This window comes from Cyprinodon tularosa, unplaced genomic scaffold, assembly GCF_016077235.1.
Source record: "Cyprinodon tularosa strain WSP-4 unplaced genomic scaffold, ASM1607723v1 ctg1272, whole genome shotgun sequence".
In the NCBI taxonomy this organism is placed as follows: Eukaryota; Metazoa; Chordata; class Actinopteri; order Cyprinodontiformes; family Cyprinodontidae; genus Cyprinodon; species Cyprinodon tularosa.
This window is the reverse complement of record NW_024038084.1, coordinates 58,302-80,062: the sequence shown is the minus strand read 5'-3', so window position 1 is coordinate 80,062 and position 21,761 is coordinate 58,302. Positions and strand designations below refer to the sequence as shown.

The following is a 21,761-nucleotide window of genomic DNA, read 5'->3' as shown; positions in this document are numbered from 1 at the left end:
TACAAATGTTTACATTATTTGGAAACATAATGAATGTTTGTTTGACCTCCTGCACACCATTTTAAAATAAACATAAAAATTTTTTTCATAAACTTTGAAAAAGCTCCAGGGAGTCGTATGGGGGGAGCTAAAGAGCCGCATACAGCTCCGGAGAAGAACTGTTTCTTCATCCTACCTCCAGCGCAGACACCAGCCGTCTGATGCCCCGCTCTGTCTAAACCCGATAGGGTGCGGTGATCCCAAACTGTCCTCCTTCAATCTCCCGCAGTTAGCCTCTAGAGGCTAGCTCTAGCCAGCCGTTGCCTCTCCTAGCTCTGGCTCCCAGGCTGGCTTCTCCAAAACTGCTGTCCTACTCCCGGACAGCCGTAGGCTCTACCCCGCTTTCCTTGTTCTGTCTGGCTGTTGGACTTATCTGATCTACCGCAAAGCTTTGTCGATCCTCCGCAGTTAGCCTCTATTGCTAGCCCCAGTCAGTTGTAGCCTCTCTCCAGCATGCTTCTCAGATCTACAGCTGTGCTTCTCGGTCTCTACCAGAGCTAACCCTGGCGAGCCGCTGCCCTCTCTCCCAGCTCTGGCGCACCGTTTCCCCAGCAGGGTCCTCTAATTTCCTGTTGTGGTTCCTTAGCTCCAGTTGGGGGCCCGGCGGGCAGCCCCTTTTTGGTTCTGGTTGTCTCTCTGTTGGTCTGTTTTCACTGATTTCCTGCTGCTACTGCCTGAGGTCCAAAAATGCCTTCTCACCTTCCCTCTGTTGTACGGGTACACAAAGTACGCTAACGTTATTGTTGCTATATGTTTTTCTGTGTGTACGGTCCATAGAAGATCAAAGTGAAGCATGTGGAGCCTTGAGTCACTACCATTGCCGGTGTAGATGCATGATCTGCTCGGGTGGTCAAATCTGCACGGGCCCTGTGCATGCCAGTGACGCTGAGCTACATGATTGGCTGAACGTTGCCACATGATGTAAAACATTGTGTTGCCCAGACAACGATAACCACATCACGCAGCGTCAGTGTACAGAGTCGGGAGCATGTTATAACATGTTTAATGACCAATGAAGTCTTACCTGACCGATTAAAAAAACTGTAAAACATCAGTTTATGGGGAACAAAGTAACTGCAAGACCACGATATACAGTAAAAGGGGAGAGCTGGGTAGCGCTAACAGGTTAGCCTCTTTTAGCTTAGTCAGTTAGCCATATTAAGTTATGTTACTTTCAAATTCGTAATAACAACAACTGTTCGCTTTTACAAGTAGAATAACTGTTTTATTTGTCTAAAATCTCTATGAAAGTCATTTATTAAGATGTTTTATTTGTCCTCCCTGCCTCAGATCTTAATAAAAATAAACTGAGACTTTTCTTGTCACCTTAATAAACAAGTTCACTCTTAGAATGCAGTACTTTCCTTCAAGACTGAAAATGATTGTTTTCTATTTTCGGCTACTTTAGATCGCCAATGAAATGTAAAACACTAGCAAATATAGGTAATAATATGTTGAGAATCCAAAAGAGATTTGATCTTTAAGAAACGGTTGTCCGAGTGGAGTTGGCATATGTTGACGTCATAAGAATGGGCAGGACCCCGAGCAGGTCTGATCACCTGAGCAGATCTGGTACCTACACCATGTGCACATAATATTGGTTAGGGGTCGAGCTAATAACTACCGGCTTGGTAGCTAGCTAGCTAGCTAGACTGGGAGCTTTTTCCAACGTCTCATGTTGATCTCAAACAATGCCTTTCTAAAACAAACAAATCACTTAGCCTAGTGGCTCGCTAGGCTTTTTATATGGTGGAGGAAACTCTGCTTATAATATAAGACCTAATATATCAAATGTAAGACTTTTTAAGACCCCACAGGAACCCTGTAGCCTAGACCTGGGCCGTTTCTCAATTCACAAGAATGTGAGTTTGGACTCGTGTCCTCATCATGTATTGTTCTTGAGAAGAACACAGGAAAGTCTAGACTCTGGAAGAACGGGAGCACGCAGCATAAATATGGGTCAATTGGAAAAGAAGTGTACTCGTGATGTTACCACATGCTAAGCTAGTCTAGAGCTCCATTTCACCTCCTGTTATTAATATTCTCTAGATAATTATAAATTCTTACTTTTTTCATTTAGTGGGGGAATAATTATTAACATAGTCAGATAAACACAAATCAAATTAACATTTTGCCAAATAAAACAAAGGGCCACTGCAGACGGGCTGCGGTGAGCCCTGGCTGCCGTTACCCTCGGAGGTCCATTGGTTGCTGCGGTCCTCTCAACTTTGGAAATTTTTCTTAAAATAACCCATTAAATCGGCAAATGGACCTCAAATGTTCTCGCCGCAAATGATCTTAAAACATACTTTTTTTTAACAACGGCAAAAGAAAAGAGAACTTTTAACTTAATACTTAAAGCTCTGTAAGCGCTCCATTAAAAGCTGGTCCTGCCGCAGTGCATGCTGGGACAGCTGTCAGTTTCAATTACAGACAAGTCTGCTCTGATACATGTTGAGTAAAGAGGGAGGGGCGAGAACATCTGGGGACTTTATCCGTTCTCGGACTGCTGTTCAAGTGAATTGGAACTGTACTAGGGCTGAGGTTGAGGATGTTTTTTATGAGTACACGAGCAATTCAATTCAGTTTATTTCTATAGCACCAATTCACAACACGTCATCTCAAGGCGTTTTACAGTTCACCAGATCATACAGTCAAAGTTTTCTATCTAAGGAAAACCAGTTGATTGCATCTGCTCATTGACTAGAATGCAATCCCTCACACTAAGCATGCTTGAGCACATGAGAATGCACCAGTACACATATTGAGAAACGGCCCTGGTTCTTCTTACCATATAGGTTGCTGCTTCAGGTGAGTGTACAGGTAAACCTTTTCTCCTCTCTTCTCTTCTAGACCTTCTGATCCTGGATAAGAAAATCAAAACAGACATTAGTGGTTTTTCTATTGTTAACAAATGACCTTTAGTGAATAAATGCAGAGGAGCAGGAAGTGTTGCTTTCTACCTGGGGACTTGGGTTTCATCTCAGCAGGACCTTCTCTGTCATCAGAAGGAAAAAAACAAAACATGCTCTGGTCAAGTTAACGTTTTAATGAAACTAACTCAAAGAACGCCTGTCACTCACTCAGACTTGGAAGCTATGGAGCTCCTCAGTTTGCTCTCCAGGCCTCCAAAGAAGCCTCTGACGTCAGTTTTCGATGTGTGTTTGAGAAGGCGCTCTGCAACGTCTTTCTTTCCTGAAAGCCAGGAGTTGGCCTTGTTCAGGTACGAGTCCAGACCTGCCTGCTGACCGCCGCGGTCCAGCAGGTCAGAGGGGGATTGCGGACACTTCCCTGCACAGTTAAAGAAGATGACCAGACCTTCAAAGCCCCACATGCCTCTCTGTTTATAGTTAACGTCCTTCGAGGATTTACCAGCAGTTATCTGTGGTTCTGGTTCTGCAGGTAGTTTTATACCACAGAAAAACAGAGGCTCAGGAAGAAAAACAGCTCAGGGTAAAGTTTGTCTGCACCTTAAGTAGCTAAAACTCAGAGGACTGAGAACGAAAACAGTCTTCAACTCATCAAATTAACAAGCCTTTAAACAAACAGCTGCAGAGGTACCCGACTCTTTGGGTTGGGTTACTGTGCCTTTAGCAACCGGTGTCCATCTGAGCAAAGCTGCAGGATTACTGCAGGATGAAGCAAAAACACAAAGGTGGAGCATCCTAACATGTTGCAGCAATGTGATGAGTCAGAGGCACTCATCACACACGCCATCCTGGTTGCATAATCATAATCAGACCTTTCTTTGAGGTGTTGCTGCAAGACAGCAACCACAGCGCCAACCGGAGGCAGTAACTTTTTGGATCAGCACAGACCACTAATGTTCACTGATGCAAGCTGTGGCTGCTGTTCCTGTTAAAATGCAGGGCTGATTAAATCAACCAAGACTCATCCAAGCATCGTCATAAACATCATCTGGTTTGAAAATCAACTAAAACCCGTAAAGAGGTCAAAAGAACCTCCATTCCCTCTGTTAACCTTATTATAAAGGATTAAAGCAACACTAGGTAGTGTTTCTAGCTTGATATATTATATTCCAAATCCCTGGGATTCTAATTTACGTGTTTATGAGATGAGTGGTCTGGAATCTACTACTAATGGCTCTGGTCAGAAGAATGACACTGGAGGCTTCACGGTTCTGTTCTGGTTCTTCCTGTAAGGTGACGGTTTTATGGCAGAGCGACAGCTTTACGGCAGACCGACGGCTTTACAGCAGACTGACGGCTTTACAGCAGACCGACTGCTTTATGGCAGACCGCCTGCTTTAGGGTAGACCAATGGCTTTATGGTAGGCCAACGGCTTTACGGCAGCCCGAGGGTTTGACTGCAGACAGACGACTTTATGGCTGAACGACGGCTTTACGGCAGACCGACGGCTTTACAGCAGACTGACAGCTTTACAGCAGACCGACGGCTTTACAGCAGACCGACTGCTTTATGGCAGACCGCCTGCTTTAGGGTAGACCAATGGCTTTATGGTAGGCCAACGGCTTTATGGCAGGCCGTCGGTTTGACTGCAGACAGACTGCTTTATGGCAGACCGACTGATTTACGGCAGACCGACACCTTTACGGTAGGCCGACGGCTTTATGGCAGGCCGACGGTTTGACTGCAGACAGACTGCTTTATGGCAGACCGACTGATTTACGGCAGACCGACACCTTTACGGCAGACCGACGGCTTTACAGCAGACCGACGGCATTACAGCAGACCGACTGCTTTATGGCAGACTGACTGCTTTAGGGTAGACCAATGGCTTTATGGTAGGCCAACGGCTTTATGGCAGGCCGTCGGTTTGACTGCAGACAGACTGCTTTATGGCAGACCGACTGATTTACGGCAGACCGACACCTTTACGGTAGGCCGACGGCTTTATGGCAGGCCGACGGTTTGACTGCAGACAGACTGCTTTAAGGCAGGCCGATGGCTTTACGGCAGGCCGACAGCTTTATGGCAGACTGACTGCTTCAGGTCAAACTGTGAGCTGCCAGAACCAGAACATTTCAACATGTGGACTGTAGCCAGGAAGATATGTTCTATGAAAACCTTGCCCAGAATTTCACATGGGCCTTATCTGGAGTGAGACATTGTCTCCCTTGTGGTGAAAAACCTGAAGCAGGCATCCCCAAAGTCGGTCCTCGAGGGCCGTTGTCCTGCAGGTTTTAGAGGTTGCTCTGCTCCGGCACAGCTGATTTACATTGATAGCTGATTAACAGGCTTTTGCTGAACTGCAATCATCAGAATCAGCTGTGCTAAGGCAGAGAAACCTCTAAAACCTGCAGGACTGCGGCCCACGAGGACCGAGTTTGGGGATGCCTGACCTGAAGCAACATCAAATGATACCCTGATATGATAAAAACCTTCAAAGGTTGAAGGTGAAGTCTAACCATCTGACCATTTTAAACCTGGAAATTATAGCCATGTTCTTCATCTTCGAGGACAGCTGCTTTCTGCTTCCTCCTGACAGCTCTTCCTACCAAAGAGCTCATTCTGCATAAAACAAAAAGTCTGAAGCGGTAATGGACGTAAATTCCAGGTTAAATGAAGACAATAAACAGTCCATGTTGCTTCTGCACTGAGCCAACGGCAGAAAACTAAGACGTTCTGACATATACTGAGCAAAGAATGTTCCAGTCAGAACTGAGTCTTACCAATGTAGTAATATGTGAAGCACATGGTCATGAGGCTTTTAGCCGGGCTGTAGTCGTCCACCTGAAAACATCTGGAAAAACAGAGCTGAATTATAACGCTTTCTATGGGGGTGATAGTCTACAACATTTCACTGCATATAAATAATGAAGTGCAGAAACCAGCCTGTGAAAAGACTGAACCTAAAGACCTGTAACAGCCAGAACATCTCAACCAGCTCTCCTCTTTCTAGTCGTTTCTATTAAACCACCTGTTTCCTGAAGGAATAACTGGTTGATGCCTGAACTTCTCCTACTGAACTCCAGTTTAATGTTTTCAACCTAAATGATGAGATGCTTCATATCTGGGTCTCTGTGGATCTATAAGATGGTTTTGAGGAGTTTAGTGATGAGCTTTAGAAGCACTTCTAGATCATCTGACCACTGGAGCATCAGCAGAAGAAAACAATATCTGGATGATGGAAAATATCCTCCAGCTGCAACAAAAAACATTCCTGTTGCCTAATCTGTCTGCAACCTTCCTCCACGTCAATCAGACTGCTTATTAAATCAAATTCATTCAGATTAGAATTACGTTTTCAGTACTACCAATAACTTTTCCATTAGGTGCTTCTGAGGATTATCTGGTTTCAAAGCCTTGTTCTTCGGTGGCTGTTGATTTTAAACATTCTATTTTAAAATTAGAACCAAAAGCAGAGAAAGCAAGCACTGCAGATACTCACTCAAACAGAACAAGAGCGAAGGACTGGACCAGCCTGTAGAACGTGGCCTCGCTCACACATTTGGAGTGGCAGCGCTGTGAGACACAGAGACCCATTAAATCCACCTTACTCACCTTTACATTTTTAAACAAGATATAAACATCTTATTCCCGCTTCATGTCGTTTCTCCTACGTGCTGCAGATGTATACAGAAACCTCATTACTAAAATGAGTTTACTTTAGGAACACGCGTCAGTATTTGACCTTTTTCAGATCAGTTTTGGTTTTCTCAATGATGAAGATAACAAAATTATTTCGTTGACGCACGTTTTTTTCATGACGATAACGAGAACTGATGAGCTAAAGGCAGATCTTTGTTGAAGAAAACTTGAGAGTTATGGGTGTGGGTTTTAGTTAGGGATGGAACGGTTTATGAAAACCTTCCGAACCGTTCGGTTTGACTGTCTCGGTTCGGTTCGCGTGTGTTGTGTTCGGTTCATTCGCTGCTCCTTTTTCTCATAGGCGAAGTGTGTACACTCCAGAGCAGAAGGTGGCGGTACTGCGACCAAAGCCAACCACCAGTAGTAAACAAGAAGAAGAAGAAGCGAAGCAGCTTAGCCGGGTGTAGCAGAAAAAAATCTGTTGTGGAGAATTGTGTCGGTATGGTGAGACCACTTTGCATTTAGATTGACCCACGATGACGGCGGAAAGACAGCTGTGTATAAAAGTGCAACAGTGTGTAAGCATTGTGCAACACGTTTTGTTTATGCTAACAGCAACATGACCAACATGTCATGCTAACCCCGAAATCCCTCATACTCCGTCAGCGCTCCACTCCGCCCCGCTGCGCTCAAGCCTCCACTGTGGCTCCCGTCCGCTCCCCTCTGAGTCACTTGGAGATGGTAGAGAGCATGTGCGAGATGATTAAATTCAAAGCAGCAAAACATTCGGAAATGAACCATGGTTTCCGCGGATCATTAAAAATAATTACAATTCATTAATTTTTGGGGTTTTTTTCATTAATTTTTATGGGATTTCGGGGTAACAATCAACATATACCAAAAAAACCCGTGACCACGAATACGTGAACCGAACCGAACCGTGGATTTTGTGAACTGTTCCACCCCTAGTTTTAGTCAATGAGACGATACTAAAAAAAATCAGCGCATGGTCGCTCAGAAATGTAAAAGGCATCATTGTGCTGCAATCTTCTAGGCAGTATCAGCCAAGCTGCTGCATCCTGTTTGAACACGGAGCCCACCTGGCGTACAGCACTTCTCATTCTGCATGACCACAGATGGATCATGGCAGCAGCGGCAGGGGTGAAAATAATCCAGAATGGTCCGCTACTGCGCACTCAACTTTGACCAACTCTGATCTTCCAGCTGTGCTTGTGCAGAAATGCGTCTTTGCACGCACATAGCTCAGAGTCTGTGCTTCACGCTCCACTCTAATGGTTCGCTCTCAGCAGCATGGCTCCGACTGCTCTTGCTACTTAATAAACTATATGTGGGTGATTATCGTCTGCCAAGTTAAAAAACTCCTCTGTGATACTAAATATTCTTTAATTTCTACCAAAAAGAATCCCTAAATTATATTCAAACCAAATATTTGATTGCATACTGTTTATCATTTGGATAAAGAGCCGGCAGACCAAACCAGATGAAAGTGCACATTCAGCGTCTGCTCTGCCAATAATGCAAGCGTAGAAGAAGAAATGTGCTGTTTCCGTGTGCAAAGAAAGAAACATCGAAAGAAAAATGTCTGAAGACTTCAGTGTTGAGGAAGAGCATGAGTTCTTTGCCGAGCTGAATGCGCACTTTCATCTGGTTTGGTCTGCCGCGGTTTCCGTAGACTTGTGAACGCGCTTTTAGGAAATCATATACACTACTGTTTATGCTCTAAAAACATTCTAAGGCTGCGTCTCAATTCGCAGGCTGCGTACTTGGTAGTACGCATTTTGAGGCCGGTGACGTCACAACGCTGCGCGGAGGCCGTCCCATTTGGCAAAAATTCTGAGGACGCTTAAAATGCAGCCTTAAAATGCGTCCTCCTTTTCCCCGAATTCTGAGGATGCATCGCTACCGTCCTTAGTGGCCTCGCCTCCCACTAGATTTCCCGAGGTGCTTTGCGCGCTTCTTTTTTTTTTTTTTTTTTTTTTTTAGTAGTTGAAGAAGAAGAAGAAGAAAGTCGGATTTTCTTCAAGTGACGGACAACCGAAAGCAGCAGCAGCGCCGACAGTAGTGCGGAGAACACCTTTAAATGTAAGTAGTTTGTTTTGTTTTATTTTACTGAACATCTATTAAAATACATGACGGTAACGGAGCCACCGGAATGTGTAGGAGCAGCTAAAGCTAAAGCTTAGAGCTAACCTGTTGATACGTGATGTTCATCAACAATTAAAAGCCTTCATACAAATGTCACTATTTTTTATTTTAACCTACATCTTACTGTACTGATAGCCGTATCCCTCACTAATCAGATCTATTTATTCTCAAACTGTTTATTTCAAAATATTAGAACTTTTAAAGCTTAATGCAGCTGAAGAAATAGCATTAGTCCAGCTGTACTGAGCTGTCAATACTGCAAACGTTTTGTTTTAATACTCAATAACGTGTAGTTTATTTACAGTACAGTATAATACGGTTTAAAGTATAATTCACTTGAAGAACAATACCGGCATAATTATACAGAACAGTCATTTTGCCTGTTGACATAACAGAAATATGCTTTACATGTGATTTTGTTCCAGGGAGCAGACAGAGGAGTGGATAAAATGACCACCTTATCATCGGGGCCAAAAATACTGCTGCAGGCGGATGGAGGGAAGAGTTGAGGCAGAATTCCATCTACATGTTGCATTTCTATGTAAAAGTCACACAAGTTAAAAGAAGTCCTGTTCAAACACCAACGTACAAATATAATCTTTTGATCACATCAAATGATGCTCAGATGACACTTTTTGTAAATCTCATATTTGTCATAGAAGTGATCCTTGTGTGGGACAACTAAAAAAAAAATACAAAGTATGTTCAGGTTTGGATAATGTAATGAAACACACACACACACACCTATATATATATATATATATATATACACTCACCGGCCACTTTATTAGGTACACCTGTCCAACTGCTCGTTAACACTTAATTTCTAAGCAGCCAATCACATGGCGGCAACTCAGTGCATTTAGGCATGTAGACATGGTCAAGACAATCTCCTGCAGTTCAAACCGAGCATCAGTATGGGGAAGAAAGGTGATTTGAGTGACTCTGAACATGGCATGATTGTTGGTGCCAGAAGGGCTGGTCTGAGTATTTCAGAAACTGCTGATCTACTGGGATTTTCACGCACAACCATCTCTAGGGTTTACAGAGAATGGTCCGAAAAAGAAAAAACATCCAGTAAGCCGCAGTTCTGAGGGCGGAAATGCCTTGTTGATGCCAGAGGTCAGAGGAGAATGGCCAGACTGGTTCGAGGTGATAGAAGGGTAACAGTGACTCAAATAACCACCCGTTACAACCAAGGTGGGCAGAAGAGCATCTCTGAACGCACAGTACGTTGAACTTTGAGGCAGATGGGCTACAGCAGCAGAAGACCACACCGGGTGCCACTCCTTTCAGCTAAGAACAGGAAACTGAGGCTATAATTTGGACAAGCTCATCGAAATTGGACAATAAAAGATTGGAAAAACGTTGCCTGGTCTGATGAGTCTCGATTTCTGCTGCGACATTCGGATGGTAGGGTCAGAATTTGGCATCTACAACATGAAAGCATGGATCCATCCTGCCTTGTATCAACGGTTCAGGCTGGTGGTGGTGGTGTCATATTTTCTTGGCACTCTTTGGGCCCCTTGGTACCAATTGGGCATCGTTGCAACGCCACAGCCTACCTGAGTATTGTTGCTTACCATGTCCATCCATTTATGACCACAATGTACCCAACTTCTGATGGCTACTTTCAACAGGATAATGCGCCATGTCATAAAGCTGGAATCCACTCAGACTGGTTTCTTGAACATGACAATGAGTTCACTGTACTCAAATGGCCTCCACAGTCACCAGATCTCAATCCAATAGAGCATCTTTGGGATGTGGTGGAACGGGAGATTCGCATCATGGATGTGCAGCCGACAAATCTGCGGCAACTGTGTGATGCCATCATGTCAATATGGACCAAACTCCCTGAGGAATGCTTCCAGCACCTTGTTGAATCTATGCCACGAAGAATTGAGGCAGTTCTGAAGGCAAAAGGGGGTCCAACCCGTTACTAGCATGGGGTACCTAATAAAGTGGCCGGTGAGTGTATATATATATATATATATATATATATATGTATATATGTATGTATATGTATGTGTAGGGAAATTACATCTTTCATTTATTATATTCATGTTAATTTACACTTTGAGTAAGCTTAAAAAAGTAATCTCCAGGTTACCATTCCAAAGTCTTTTTCTGTAGAATTTCATCAATCCATCCAAATCATGAAACCTTCCTTTTTTCTAGCTTTAAAGAAACACTACAGAAAACAGCATCTGTTGATACAAATAGTTTTCCTCTACTTTAGGAATGCAAAGATCCTTGGATAGGGCAGGGGGTCAGTGGGAATCCTACTGCTGCCACCCGGCCCTGGTTTGTCCTCATGGATGAGGTATTAGGACGGAGGCCCTCTGTTACCCCACCTGTCCTAATTGCCTCCATCCCTGAGGACACAGCAGGGCCAGGTGCTGCAGAGGCTGAGCAGCATCAGGGTGATGATGAGGAAGAGAATGAGGATGAGGGAGGAGGGAAAGGAGGAAGAGAAGAAGGAGTGACGAGTTGGTGGATTTAATCAGGGAGGATATGAGACGGCAGAGGGAGGCGGGAAAGGATGGACAGATTATTTCATTTATTGGAGAGGATGGTGGACAGATGTTATTATTTTTTTGGTGTTTTTTTTTAACAAGTTGAAGTTCTGTGTTTCTGTTATTAAATTAAATTATTAAATTGTTTATAAAAGTTATTGCTGTCGGTGTGTTCTTAAAGTCTTTTAACCTTTTTACATTTTCTGTTTCATCACTTCTTTATAATTTAAGTAAACTTAGAACAACTTCTCAGTGACATCAGTTTATTTTTAGAGAAGCAAGTATTTACAATAAACTATTAAAAACATTTTTAACTATTGACATTAGATTTTAAAATTAACTACTACAACTATTTACAGAAGATAGAAAAAAAATATTACTAGAGAACATATATATATATAATTGTGACTGAGCAGGAATCCCTGTTGGTGCTGCTGGACTGGATGGGATGCCACACAGATGAGCTTGGAGTCTTCTGACTGCGAGTGGGACATCATCTGGGGGGTGGGGGTTGCCTCTCTCCACTGCTGATCCAATCGAGGGCTGCCATGTTACTAAAAATGCTCAAGAAGACGCAGAAAATAATGACTTTACTAAAACTGTTTTTATAACCCTGAAATGAGAACAGCTAAAATGTGATTCTACTTGCCATCTAAATGTAACGGTGGTCGGGTAGACCCTCCTCCAGAGCAGACACCTCAGCAGACAGCTGGTCCCTCCAGTGAGCACCACTGACTGCCTCCTACACCTTCTCCCCTCCTCATCCTCTGGCATGTCGTCCTGCTCTTCATCCTCTGGGGCCGTGATGTCACTCCCAGGCAGATGTGCAGGACAGCACATGCCGTTATGACCTGTAGGGAAAAAAAAGACAAAAATATTTATTTTTATCCAGTCATCTATCTTTTTTTCCTTATCTTTATTACATGATTTATTAGAAATTAAATTTTACTTCATCTAGATCCACTATTTAACTTATTTTTTTCGTTTTTATATTTTGATTTTTTTTTCTGTATTACGTTTATATATGTTTATATATATATATAAATATATATATATATATATATATATATATATATAAAATTGCAAATAAAATCAGGCAGTAAGGGGATAACAATTTAGACAAAAATTATTTATTTCTCAACAGTTTGGCTTCTCAACACTACATTAGTAATGGTGAAAGTAGTTATTTAAGTCAGTTATTTACAGGGTTTGTACACATTTAACTATTCAATTCAAATTACTAAAGTTAGAAACAAATAAATCACAAACTTACAAATAAATATAAAACTTCATATTTAAACCTATTCATCAATCTGCTGACAAGCGTTTATTTAATAGCTGGTATATTCTGATCATTAGCAGGCCCCTGTGGGTTAGAATAATTGCAGGTAGATCTTACCTCTCCACTGCGCTCTGCCAGCCTGAGAAAAATCCGTCGCCGGTTTTGCTGCCGCCGAAGCCATCAAAGCGACTCTCCTCCTCCAATAACAAGTAAATAAAAAAAAATAAAAATTTCCATATCTATTTTTTTGTTGTTTCTTTCCGTATTTCTCGAGCTGTCGGATTTTGTTTCGCGCTGTGTTTGGGGTAAACGTGATGACGTCGTGTCGCAACCAGGAAGTGCTCCAAAGGCTAGACCGTCCCATTTACCAACGGCTGATGATCCTCCGGAGCAGCCTACCAAGTCTGGGTCCTCCGGAGGCTAGGTAGGGTGCGTCCTCGGAAGTACGCAGCCTGCGAATTGAGACGCAGCCTAAATGACTTCGTTTCGAGTAAATTATGGACGCTACCCACTCAGGACACTTGGAATACATTGGACGAGCAGTATGGAGGAATATTGACACGTTTTTTGTGGACTTTTATGGACCTTTCTGCCTCGGGCACCATAGACCTCCATTATTTGCATGTCAGCAGACAGCAAGAAGCCTCCCAGATCTCCAGATGCATTTGAGATATCAAAAAAGTACTCCAGAGTGTTGTTCAGCATGGGGGTGAGTAGAAAATGAAGGCTAATCATGTTTTGGGTGTACTATTCCTTTAAGTGTTTCTCATTGGTCAGAGGTCAGCTGAGTCCCGACGTGCTCACCTGGGCGCTGACATATTTGGCAAACCATTCCCGGCCTTTTCCGTTCTCTCCACTGCACAGCTCTCCAAACATGGCCTTCTCCTCCTGGTCAAAGTCCTCCCTACAAAAACAGAATCCAAAAAAACTCAGCTCAGCTGCTTTCTGTCACATCGCAGGGAAACTTTTGCTTTTTTTTTTTTTTTCTATGAGTCTTAATGTTCATGATTATTCTAGAAGATGACATCAGGCCAAGGAATGAGCCTGAAGCAGAAGACGTTCAGCACAGTCTGCTTATTTTTTATTCATCTATATAATGTGTAATGACAAAAGCTGCTCATGATGATGATCCAGTTTTATAGATGTGTTTTAATAATTCTAATTTTATCTGAATATAAAAATCTAACCTAACTTTTTTAATAGTGACACAGATTTTAATCCAGGTTGCTGAAGGCGACCCAAATGCACTCCAAATATATAGAATATAGTAGAAACAACTGGAGGCTATTTAATTTTTTAGTTATCAGTATGTAAAAAAATATGTTTTTTAATTTGCATATATATGAAAAAAGTTTCCTTTGAATTTTTTGGAATGGAAAAAAAGGGAAATTCCCACAGACTATTGATGCAAAGTGGCCTGTCCCTGAACACCATATTATATTGCTCACAAGAGAAGAAGACAGAGAAGACTGAATGACCAGATGCCACCAATAAATGCTACTGATTGATTAATGTTATTTATCTTAGGAGATGGAGGAGGCGCATTCCTGGATGTCACACTTGATTTTTGTTAAATATGTTAAAATGGATGAAAACATCACTGTCCCCATTAAGTATTTTAATTTTTATAAAATGTATTTATTCCTACCTATGAGCTGGAAATGTCCCCAAGTTAGATTGCAGAAATCTTATATAAGGATGATAAAAAATTTGAAATTTCACAGTATTTAATTAATTTTAACTGATCAGAATTAGTGTGTAAATATCTAACATGCTACATTAGAGCTGGGCGATACGGCTGAAAACTGTACCACCATTTACCCCTAGAGTTCATACTGATTTATACTTTTTGAAATAAGGATCATTTAGCTTCTGAGAGCTAGAGAAGCTAAATGTTCCTCTACCGACATCTTCCCCCAGAATACCAGAAGGTCCTCGGAGTTCAGAATGACTGAAAAACTTTATTATTATATTTTGATATTCATCAGGTGTCTATGGCAATATACAGTTAAAAGCCAGTAAATTAGAATATTTTGAAAAACTTTATTTATTTCAGTAATTGCATTCAAAAGGTGTAACTTGTACATTATATTTATTCATTGCACACAGACTGATGCATTCAAATGTTTATTTCATTTAATTTTGATGATTTGAAGTGGCAACAAATGAAAATCCAAAATTCTGTGTGTCACAAAATTAGAATATTACTTAAGGCTAATACAAAAAAGGGATTTTTTTAGAAAAGTTGGCCAACTGAAAAGTATGAAAATGAAAAATATGAGCATGTACAATGCTCAATACTTGGTTGGAGCTCCTTTTGCCTCAATTACTGCATTAATGCGGCGTGGCATTGAGTCTCCTTGGGCTGCCACCTTATCGTGGTGGAGAGGTTTGAGTGTCCCAATGATCCTGGGAGCTATGCTGTCTGGGGCTTTATGCCCCTGGTAGGGTCACCCAAGGCAGACAGGTCCTAGGTGAGGAACCAGACAAAGCGCAGCCCAAAGACCCTTATGATGAGTACAATATTTGGATCCAGCGTTCCCTCGCCCGGACGCGGGTCACCGGGGCCCCACTCTGGAGCCAGGCCTGGAGGGGGGGCACGATGGCGAGCGCCTGGTGGCCGGGCTTTTAACCATGGGGCCCGGCCGGGCTCAGCCCGAAGAGGAAACATGGGTCCCCCCTTACATGGGCCCACCACCCGTGAGAGGGGCCATAGGGGTCGGGTGCAATGTGTGTTGGGTGGGGCTGGCTCTTGGGACGTGGAATGTCACCTCGCTGGTGGGGAAGGAACCGGAGCTAGTGTGTGAGGCTGAGAGGTTCCGGCTAGAAATAGTCAGTCTCACCTCAACGCATGGTTCTGGTTCTGGAACCAGTCTCCTTGAGAGGGGCTGGACATACTTCCACTCTGGAGTTGCCCACGGTTTGAGGCGCCGGGCAGGAGTGGGCATACTTGTTGCCCCCCATCTCGGCGCCTGTACGTTGGGGTTTACCCCGGTGAACGAGAGGGTAGCCTCCCTCCGCCTACGGGTGGGGGGACGGGTTCTGACTGTTGTCTGTGCTTACGGGCCGAACAACAGTTCGGATTACCCACCCTTCTTGGAGTCCTTAGAGGGGGTACTGGAGGGTGCCCCTCCTGGGGACTCCCTTGTTCTGCTGGGAGACTTCAACGCTCACGTGGGCAACGACAGTGAGACCTGGAGGGGCGTGGTTGGGAGGAATGGCTGCCCTGATCTGAACTCGAGTGGTGTTCTGTTGTTGGACTTCTGTGCTCGTCATGGATTGTCCATAACGAACACCATGTTCAAGCATAAGGGTGTCCATATGTGCACATGGCACCAGGACACCCTAGGCCGCAGTTCGATGATCGACTTTGTCATCGTTTCATCGGACTTGCGGCCGTATGTCTTGGACACTCGGGTGAAGAGAGGTGCTGAGCTTTCCACTGACCACTACCTGGTGGTGAGTTGGCTCCGGTGGTGGGGGAGGATGCCGGTCAGACCTGGCAGGCCCAAACGTGTTGTGAGGGTCTGCTGGGAACGTCTGGCGGAGTCCCCTGTTAGGCGGAGCTTTAACTCCCATCTCCGGCAGAACTTCGAACACATCCCGGGGGAGGTGGGGGACATTGAGTCCGAGTGGACCATGTTCCGTTCCTCCATTGTCGAGGCGGCTCATCTGAGCTGCGGCCGCAAGGTTGTCGGTGCCTGTCGTGGCGGCAACCCTCGAACCCGTTGGTGGACACCTCCGGTGAGGGATGCTGTCAGGTTGAAGAAGGAGGCCTATCGGGCCTTTTTGGCCTGTGGGACTCCGGAATCAGCTGATGGGTACCGGCGGGCGAAGCGGCATGCGGCTCGGATGGTTGCTGAGGCAAAAACTCAGGTGTGGGAGGAGTTTGGAGAGGCCATGGAGAAAGACTTCCGCACGGCTCCGAAGCGATTCTGGTCCGCCATCCGGCGTCTCAGGAGGGGAAAGCGGTGCAGCACCAACACTGTTTATAGTGGGGATGGTGTGCTGCTGACCTCGACTCGGGACATTGTGGGTCGGTGGGCGGAATACTTCGAAGACCTCCTCAATCCCACCAACATGTCTTCCATTGAGGAAGCTGGGCCTGGGGACTCTGGACTGGGCTCTCCAATCTCTGTGGGCGAGGTCACCGAGGTGGTTAAAAAGCTCCTCGGTGGCAGGGCCCCGGGGGTGGATGAGATCCGCCCGGAGTTCCTGAAGGTCCTGGATGTTGTAGGGTTGTGTTGGCTGACACGACTCTTCAACATTGCATGGACATCGGGGGCAGTTCCCCTGGATTGGCAGACTGGGGTGGTGGTCCCCCTATTCAAAAAGGGGGACCGGAGGGTGTGCTCCAATTACAGGGGAGTCACACTCTTAAGCCTCCCTGGCAAGGTCTATTCGGGGGTGCTGGAGAGGAGGGTCCGTCGGATAGTTGAACCTCGGATTCAGGAAGAGCAGTGTGGTTTCCGTCCTGGTCGTGGAACGCTGGACCAGCTCTACACCCTCAGCAGGGTCCTGGAGGGTGCATGGGAGTTCGCCCAACCAGTCTACATGTGCTTTGTGGACTTGGAGAAGGCGCTCGACCGTGTCCCTCGGGGGGCCCTGTGGGGGGTTCTCCGGGAGTACGGGGTGCCGGGCCCTTTGATACGGGCTGTCAGGTCCCTGTATGACCGGTGTCAGAGTCTGGTTCGCATTGCCGGCAGTAAGTCGGGCTCGTTTCCAGTGAGAGTTGGACTCCGCCAGGGCTGCCCTTTGTCACCGATTCTGTTCATTACCTTCATGGACAGAATTTCTAGGCGCAGCCAAGGTGTTGAGGGGATCCGTTTTGGTGGCCTTAGGATTGCGTCTCTGCTTTTTGCAGATGATGTGGTCCTGTTGGCTTCATCAGGTCGTGATCTGCAGCTCTCGCTGGATCGGTTCGCAGCCGAGTGTGAAGCGGCCGGGATGGGGATCAGTGCCTCCAAATCCGAGGCCATGGTCTTGAGCCGGAAAAGGGTAGAGTGCCTTCTCCGGGTCAGGGGGGCTGTCCTGCCCCAAGTGGAGGAGTTTAAGTATCTTGGGATCTCGTTCACGAATGAGGGAAGAAGGGAGCGGGAGGTCGACAGGCGGATTGGTGCAGCGTCTGCCGTGAAGCGGGCGCTGTGCCGGTCCGTCGTGGTGAAGAGAGAGCTGAGTCAAAAAGCGAAGCTCTCGATTTACCGGTCGATCTACGTTCCTACCCTCATCTATGGTCATGAACTCTGGGTCATGACCGAAAGAACAAGATCGCGGATACAAGCGGCCGAAATGGGTTTCCTCCGTAGTGTGGCTGGGCTCTCCCTTAGAAATAGGGTGAGAAGCTCGGTCATCCGGGAGGGACTCGGAGTAGAGCCGCTGCTCCTCCACGTCGAGAGGAGCCAGTTGAGGTGGCTTGGGCATCTGTTTAGGATGCCTCCTGGACGCCTCCCTGGTGAGGTGTTCCGGGCACGTCCCACCGGGGGGAGGCCCCGGGGAAGACCCAGGACACGCTGGAGAGACTATGTTTCTCGGCTGGCCTGGGAACGCCTTGGGGTTCCTCCTGAAGAGCTGGAAGAAGGTGCTGGGGAGAGGGAAGTCTGGGCCTCCCTTCTTAAGCTGCTGCCCCCGCGACCCGACCCCGGATAAGCGGAGGAAGATGGATGGATGGATGGATGGATGGCATGGAGTCGATGAGTTTCTGGCACTGCTCAGGTGCTATGATAGCCCAGGTTGCTCTGATAGTGGCCTTCAACTCTTCTGCGTTTTTGGGTCTGGCATTCTGCATCTTCCTTTTCACAATACCCCACAGATTTTCTATGGGGCTAAGGTCAGGGGAGTTGGCTGGCCAATTTAGAACAGAAATACCATGGTCCGTAAACCAGGCACGGGTGGATTTGGCGCTGTGTGCAGGCGCCAAGTCCTGTTGGAACCTGAAATCTCCATCTCCATAGAGCAGGTCAGCAGCAGGAAGCATGAAGTGCTCTAAAACTTGCTGGTAGACGGCTGCGTTGACCCTGGATCTCAGGAAACAGAGTGGACCGACACCAGCAGATGACATGGCACCCCAAACCATCACTGATGGTGGAAACTTTAGACTAGACTTCAGGCAACGTGGATCCTGTTCCTCTCCTGTCTTCCTCCAGACTCTGGGACCTCGATTTCCAAAGGAAATGCAAAATTTGCTTTGGTCAGAAAACATGACTTTGGACCACTCAGCAGCAGTCCAGCTCTTTTTTTCCTTAGCCCAGGTGAGACGCTTTTACCACTGTTTCTTGGTCAACAGTGGCTTGACACGAGGTATGCAGCAGTTGAAACCCATGTCTTTCAAGCGTCTCTTGGTGGTGGATCTTGAAGCACTGACTCCACCAGCTGTCCACTCTTGTGAATCTCCCCCACATTTTTGAATGGTTTTTTTTTCCACAATCTTGACTAGGGCGCGGTGATCCCTATTGCTTGTACACTTTTTCTGACCACAGTTTTTCCTTCCCTTTGCCGCTCTATTAATGTGTTTGGACACAGAGCTCTGAGAACAGCCAGCCTCTTCAGCAATAACCTTTTGTGTCTTTCCCTCCTTGTGCAATGTGTCGATGGTCTTCCCCATGTTTGTGTAGGCTTCAGAACTGGACTGAGAGACCATTTAAAGCCCTTTGCAGGAGTTTTGAGTTAATCAGCTGATTAGTTTGTGGCACCAGGTGTCTTCAAAATGTAACCCTTACACAATATTCTAATTTTGTGACAAACGGAATTTTGGATTTTCATTTGTTGCCACTTCAAATCATCAAAATTAAATGAAATAAACATTTGAATGTGCAATGAATAAATATAATGTAGAATTTACACCTTTTGAATGCAATTACTAAAATAAAGTTTTTCAAAATATTCTAATTTACTGGCTTTTACCTGTATAATTACTGATTTAAAGGTCAGCTCTTTTAAGCCAGTTGATGTGGTTTTGACCAATCAGGGACTGGATGTGGTTGCTTCAGCGACAATCAAAATGGAAGATAGAAACCATCATGTCTTTAAAGAATGAAGTCAGAGGTGACCTTTAGAGGTTTGTGGATTGTTTTTAACCCTTTCCATCATTCCTCCTCCTCTTGGGGTTCTAAAACAAGGCAAGTCTAATAATATCATACGTGATATAGAGATTGTTTTCTTTCATACAGCTTCAGGAAACATCTGGATTTAGACATTAGAAAGAGTCCTGCTTCCCTCCTCTGATACAACATCCAGCTGGTTGGTTGGACTGAATCCTCTAACATGATTGTGAGAAACTTGAATAGTAGTTCTTACCTTCCATGAAACACCTTCTCCACATAGGCCTTCATGAACAGCCTTCTCTCCATCGTCTCAGCGTCGTCTTCCTCACCGCTGTGAGCAGATGACGAAGACGACCTCCTCAGCTCCCATTTTAGAGACGGGGGGTTCATGTCGTTCTCGCTGTCTGCAGACTCTGTGGCCTCGCTGTCCTCGTTGGGTCGCTCCTCTGGGCCTGAGGCGCTGGCTTTGGTCTGGTCCAGGGGGTCTGGTAGTAACAAGGTCTGCTGGGCGGAAGAGGGGCATTGATACACTGGCTCTATGCAGAGACACGAGGCCCCTGGCGGCTGATCACAACCGACCAGATGGTCCATGTTGGAGTTTCGTCCGTCTCTATGTAGGAACTCAGAAGCTAGCCTCTATAGAGCTAGTTATCTGTGAGCACGAACATGGATCAGCTGAGCAGAACCTCCTTCCTAAGTCTGAATGATCATCTCACTCCCAGAAGACTCTAACATCCAGCGAAAACGATCATCTGTGGACAGAACAAAAACAGTCAACATCTGCAGCGTCTGCATGGAGATATAAGCTAATGGAGAAGCACATGGTCCAAAGAGATGCCTCAACTGATCTGTAGAAACCATGGCGGAGGGCAATGCTGGGCCAGATGTTACCCAAAGATTTGAGAACTTCTGAGGAAATGCAGTATCAGAAAAGTAGAAGGTTTAAGACAAAGACATCAGGAGGTCCAGATATCAAGAGATACAGACATCAAGAGATCCAGACATCAAAAGAACCAGACATCAAAAGATCCTGACACTAAGAGGTCCAGACACCAAGAGGTCCAGACATCAGGAGGTCCAGACATCAAGAGTTCCAGACATCAAGAGGTCCAGACATCAAGAGATCCAGACATCAGGAGGTCAAGACATCAAGAGGTCCAGACACCAAGAGGTCCAGACATCAGGAGGTCCAGACATCAAGAGGTCCAGACATCAAGAGGTCCAGACATCAAGAGGTCCAGACATCAAGAGGTCCAGACATCAGGAGGTCCAGACATCAAGAGGTCCAGACATCAGGAGGTCCAGACATAAAGAGGTCCAGACATCAAGAGGTCCAGACATCAAGAGGTCCTGACATCAAGAGGTCCAGACATAAAGAGGTCCAGACATCAGGAGGTCCAGACATCAGGAGGTCCAGACATCAAGAGGTCCAGACATCAAGAGGTCCAGACATCAGGAGGTCAAGACATCAAGAGGTCCAGACACCAAGAGGTCCAGACATCAGGAGGTCCAGACATCAAGAGGTCCAGACATCAGGAGGTCCAGACATAAAGAGGTCCAGGTATAAAGAGGTCCAGACATCAAGAGGTCCAGACATAAAGAGGTCCAGACATCAGGAAGTCCAGACATCAGGAGGTCCAGAGATCAAGAGGTCCAGACATCAGGAGGTCCAGACATCAGGAGGTCCAGACATCAAGAGGTCCAGACATCAGGAGGTCCAGACATAAAGAGGTCCAGACATCAGGAGGTCCAGACATCAAGAGGTCCAGACATCAGGAGGTCCAGACATAAAGAGGTCCAGACATCAGGAGGTCCAGACATCAAGAGGTTCAGACATCAGGAGGTCCAGACATAAAGAGGTCCAGACATCAAGAGGTCCAGACATCAGGAGGTCCAGACACCAAGAGATCCAGACATCAAGAGGTACAGACATCAAGAGGTACAGACATCAAGAGGTACAGACATCAAGAGGTACAGACATCAACAGGCCCAGACATTCGGATGGATTGATCCCAGCAACATCAATGAGATTCTTCTCTTGGTGTGAGGGATTGCTGAAGTGTCAATGAGTCGATGCAATCAGCTGGTTTTCCTTAGATAGAAAAATTGTCTCTGTAAAGTGACCTGAGACGACTAGTGTTTGGAAATGGCTTTATAAAAATAAATGGAACTGAACTTAATTGAATGTACTTAAATTCTGGC

At 45.5% G+C, this 21,761-nt stretch overlaps 1 protein-coding gene across 2 annotated transcripts in view; it reads right to left on the bottom strand.

The window, feature by feature from the left end:
- kiaa0513 (KIAA0513 ortholog) overlaps window positions 1-21,761 on the bottom strand; it is a 37,897-nt gene that overhangs the window by 5,137 nt on the left and 10,999 nt on the right. For both annotated transcript variants that reach the window (XM_038276790.1, XM_038276791.1), the window contains exons 2-8: window positions 19,813-20,311; window positions 13,324-13,423; window positions 6,413-6,486; window positions 5,694-5,764; window positions 3,123-3,330; window positions 3,003-3,037; window positions 2,831-2,903 (exon numbers count right to left, since the gene is read on the bottom strand). In XM_038276790.1, the coding sequence (XP_038132718.1) occupies window positions 2,831-2,903; window positions 3,003-3,037; window positions 3,123-3,330; window positions 5,694-5,764; window positions 6,413-6,486; window positions 13,324-13,423; window positions 19,813-20,150 (899 nt within the window). In that variant the 5' untranslated portion in view covers window positions 20,151-20,311. The remainder of the gene's footprint in view (window positions 1-2,830; window positions 2,904-3,002; window positions 3,038-3,122; window positions 3,331-5,693; window positions 5,765-6,412; window positions 6,487-13,323; window positions 13,424-19,812; window positions 20,312-21,761) is intronic.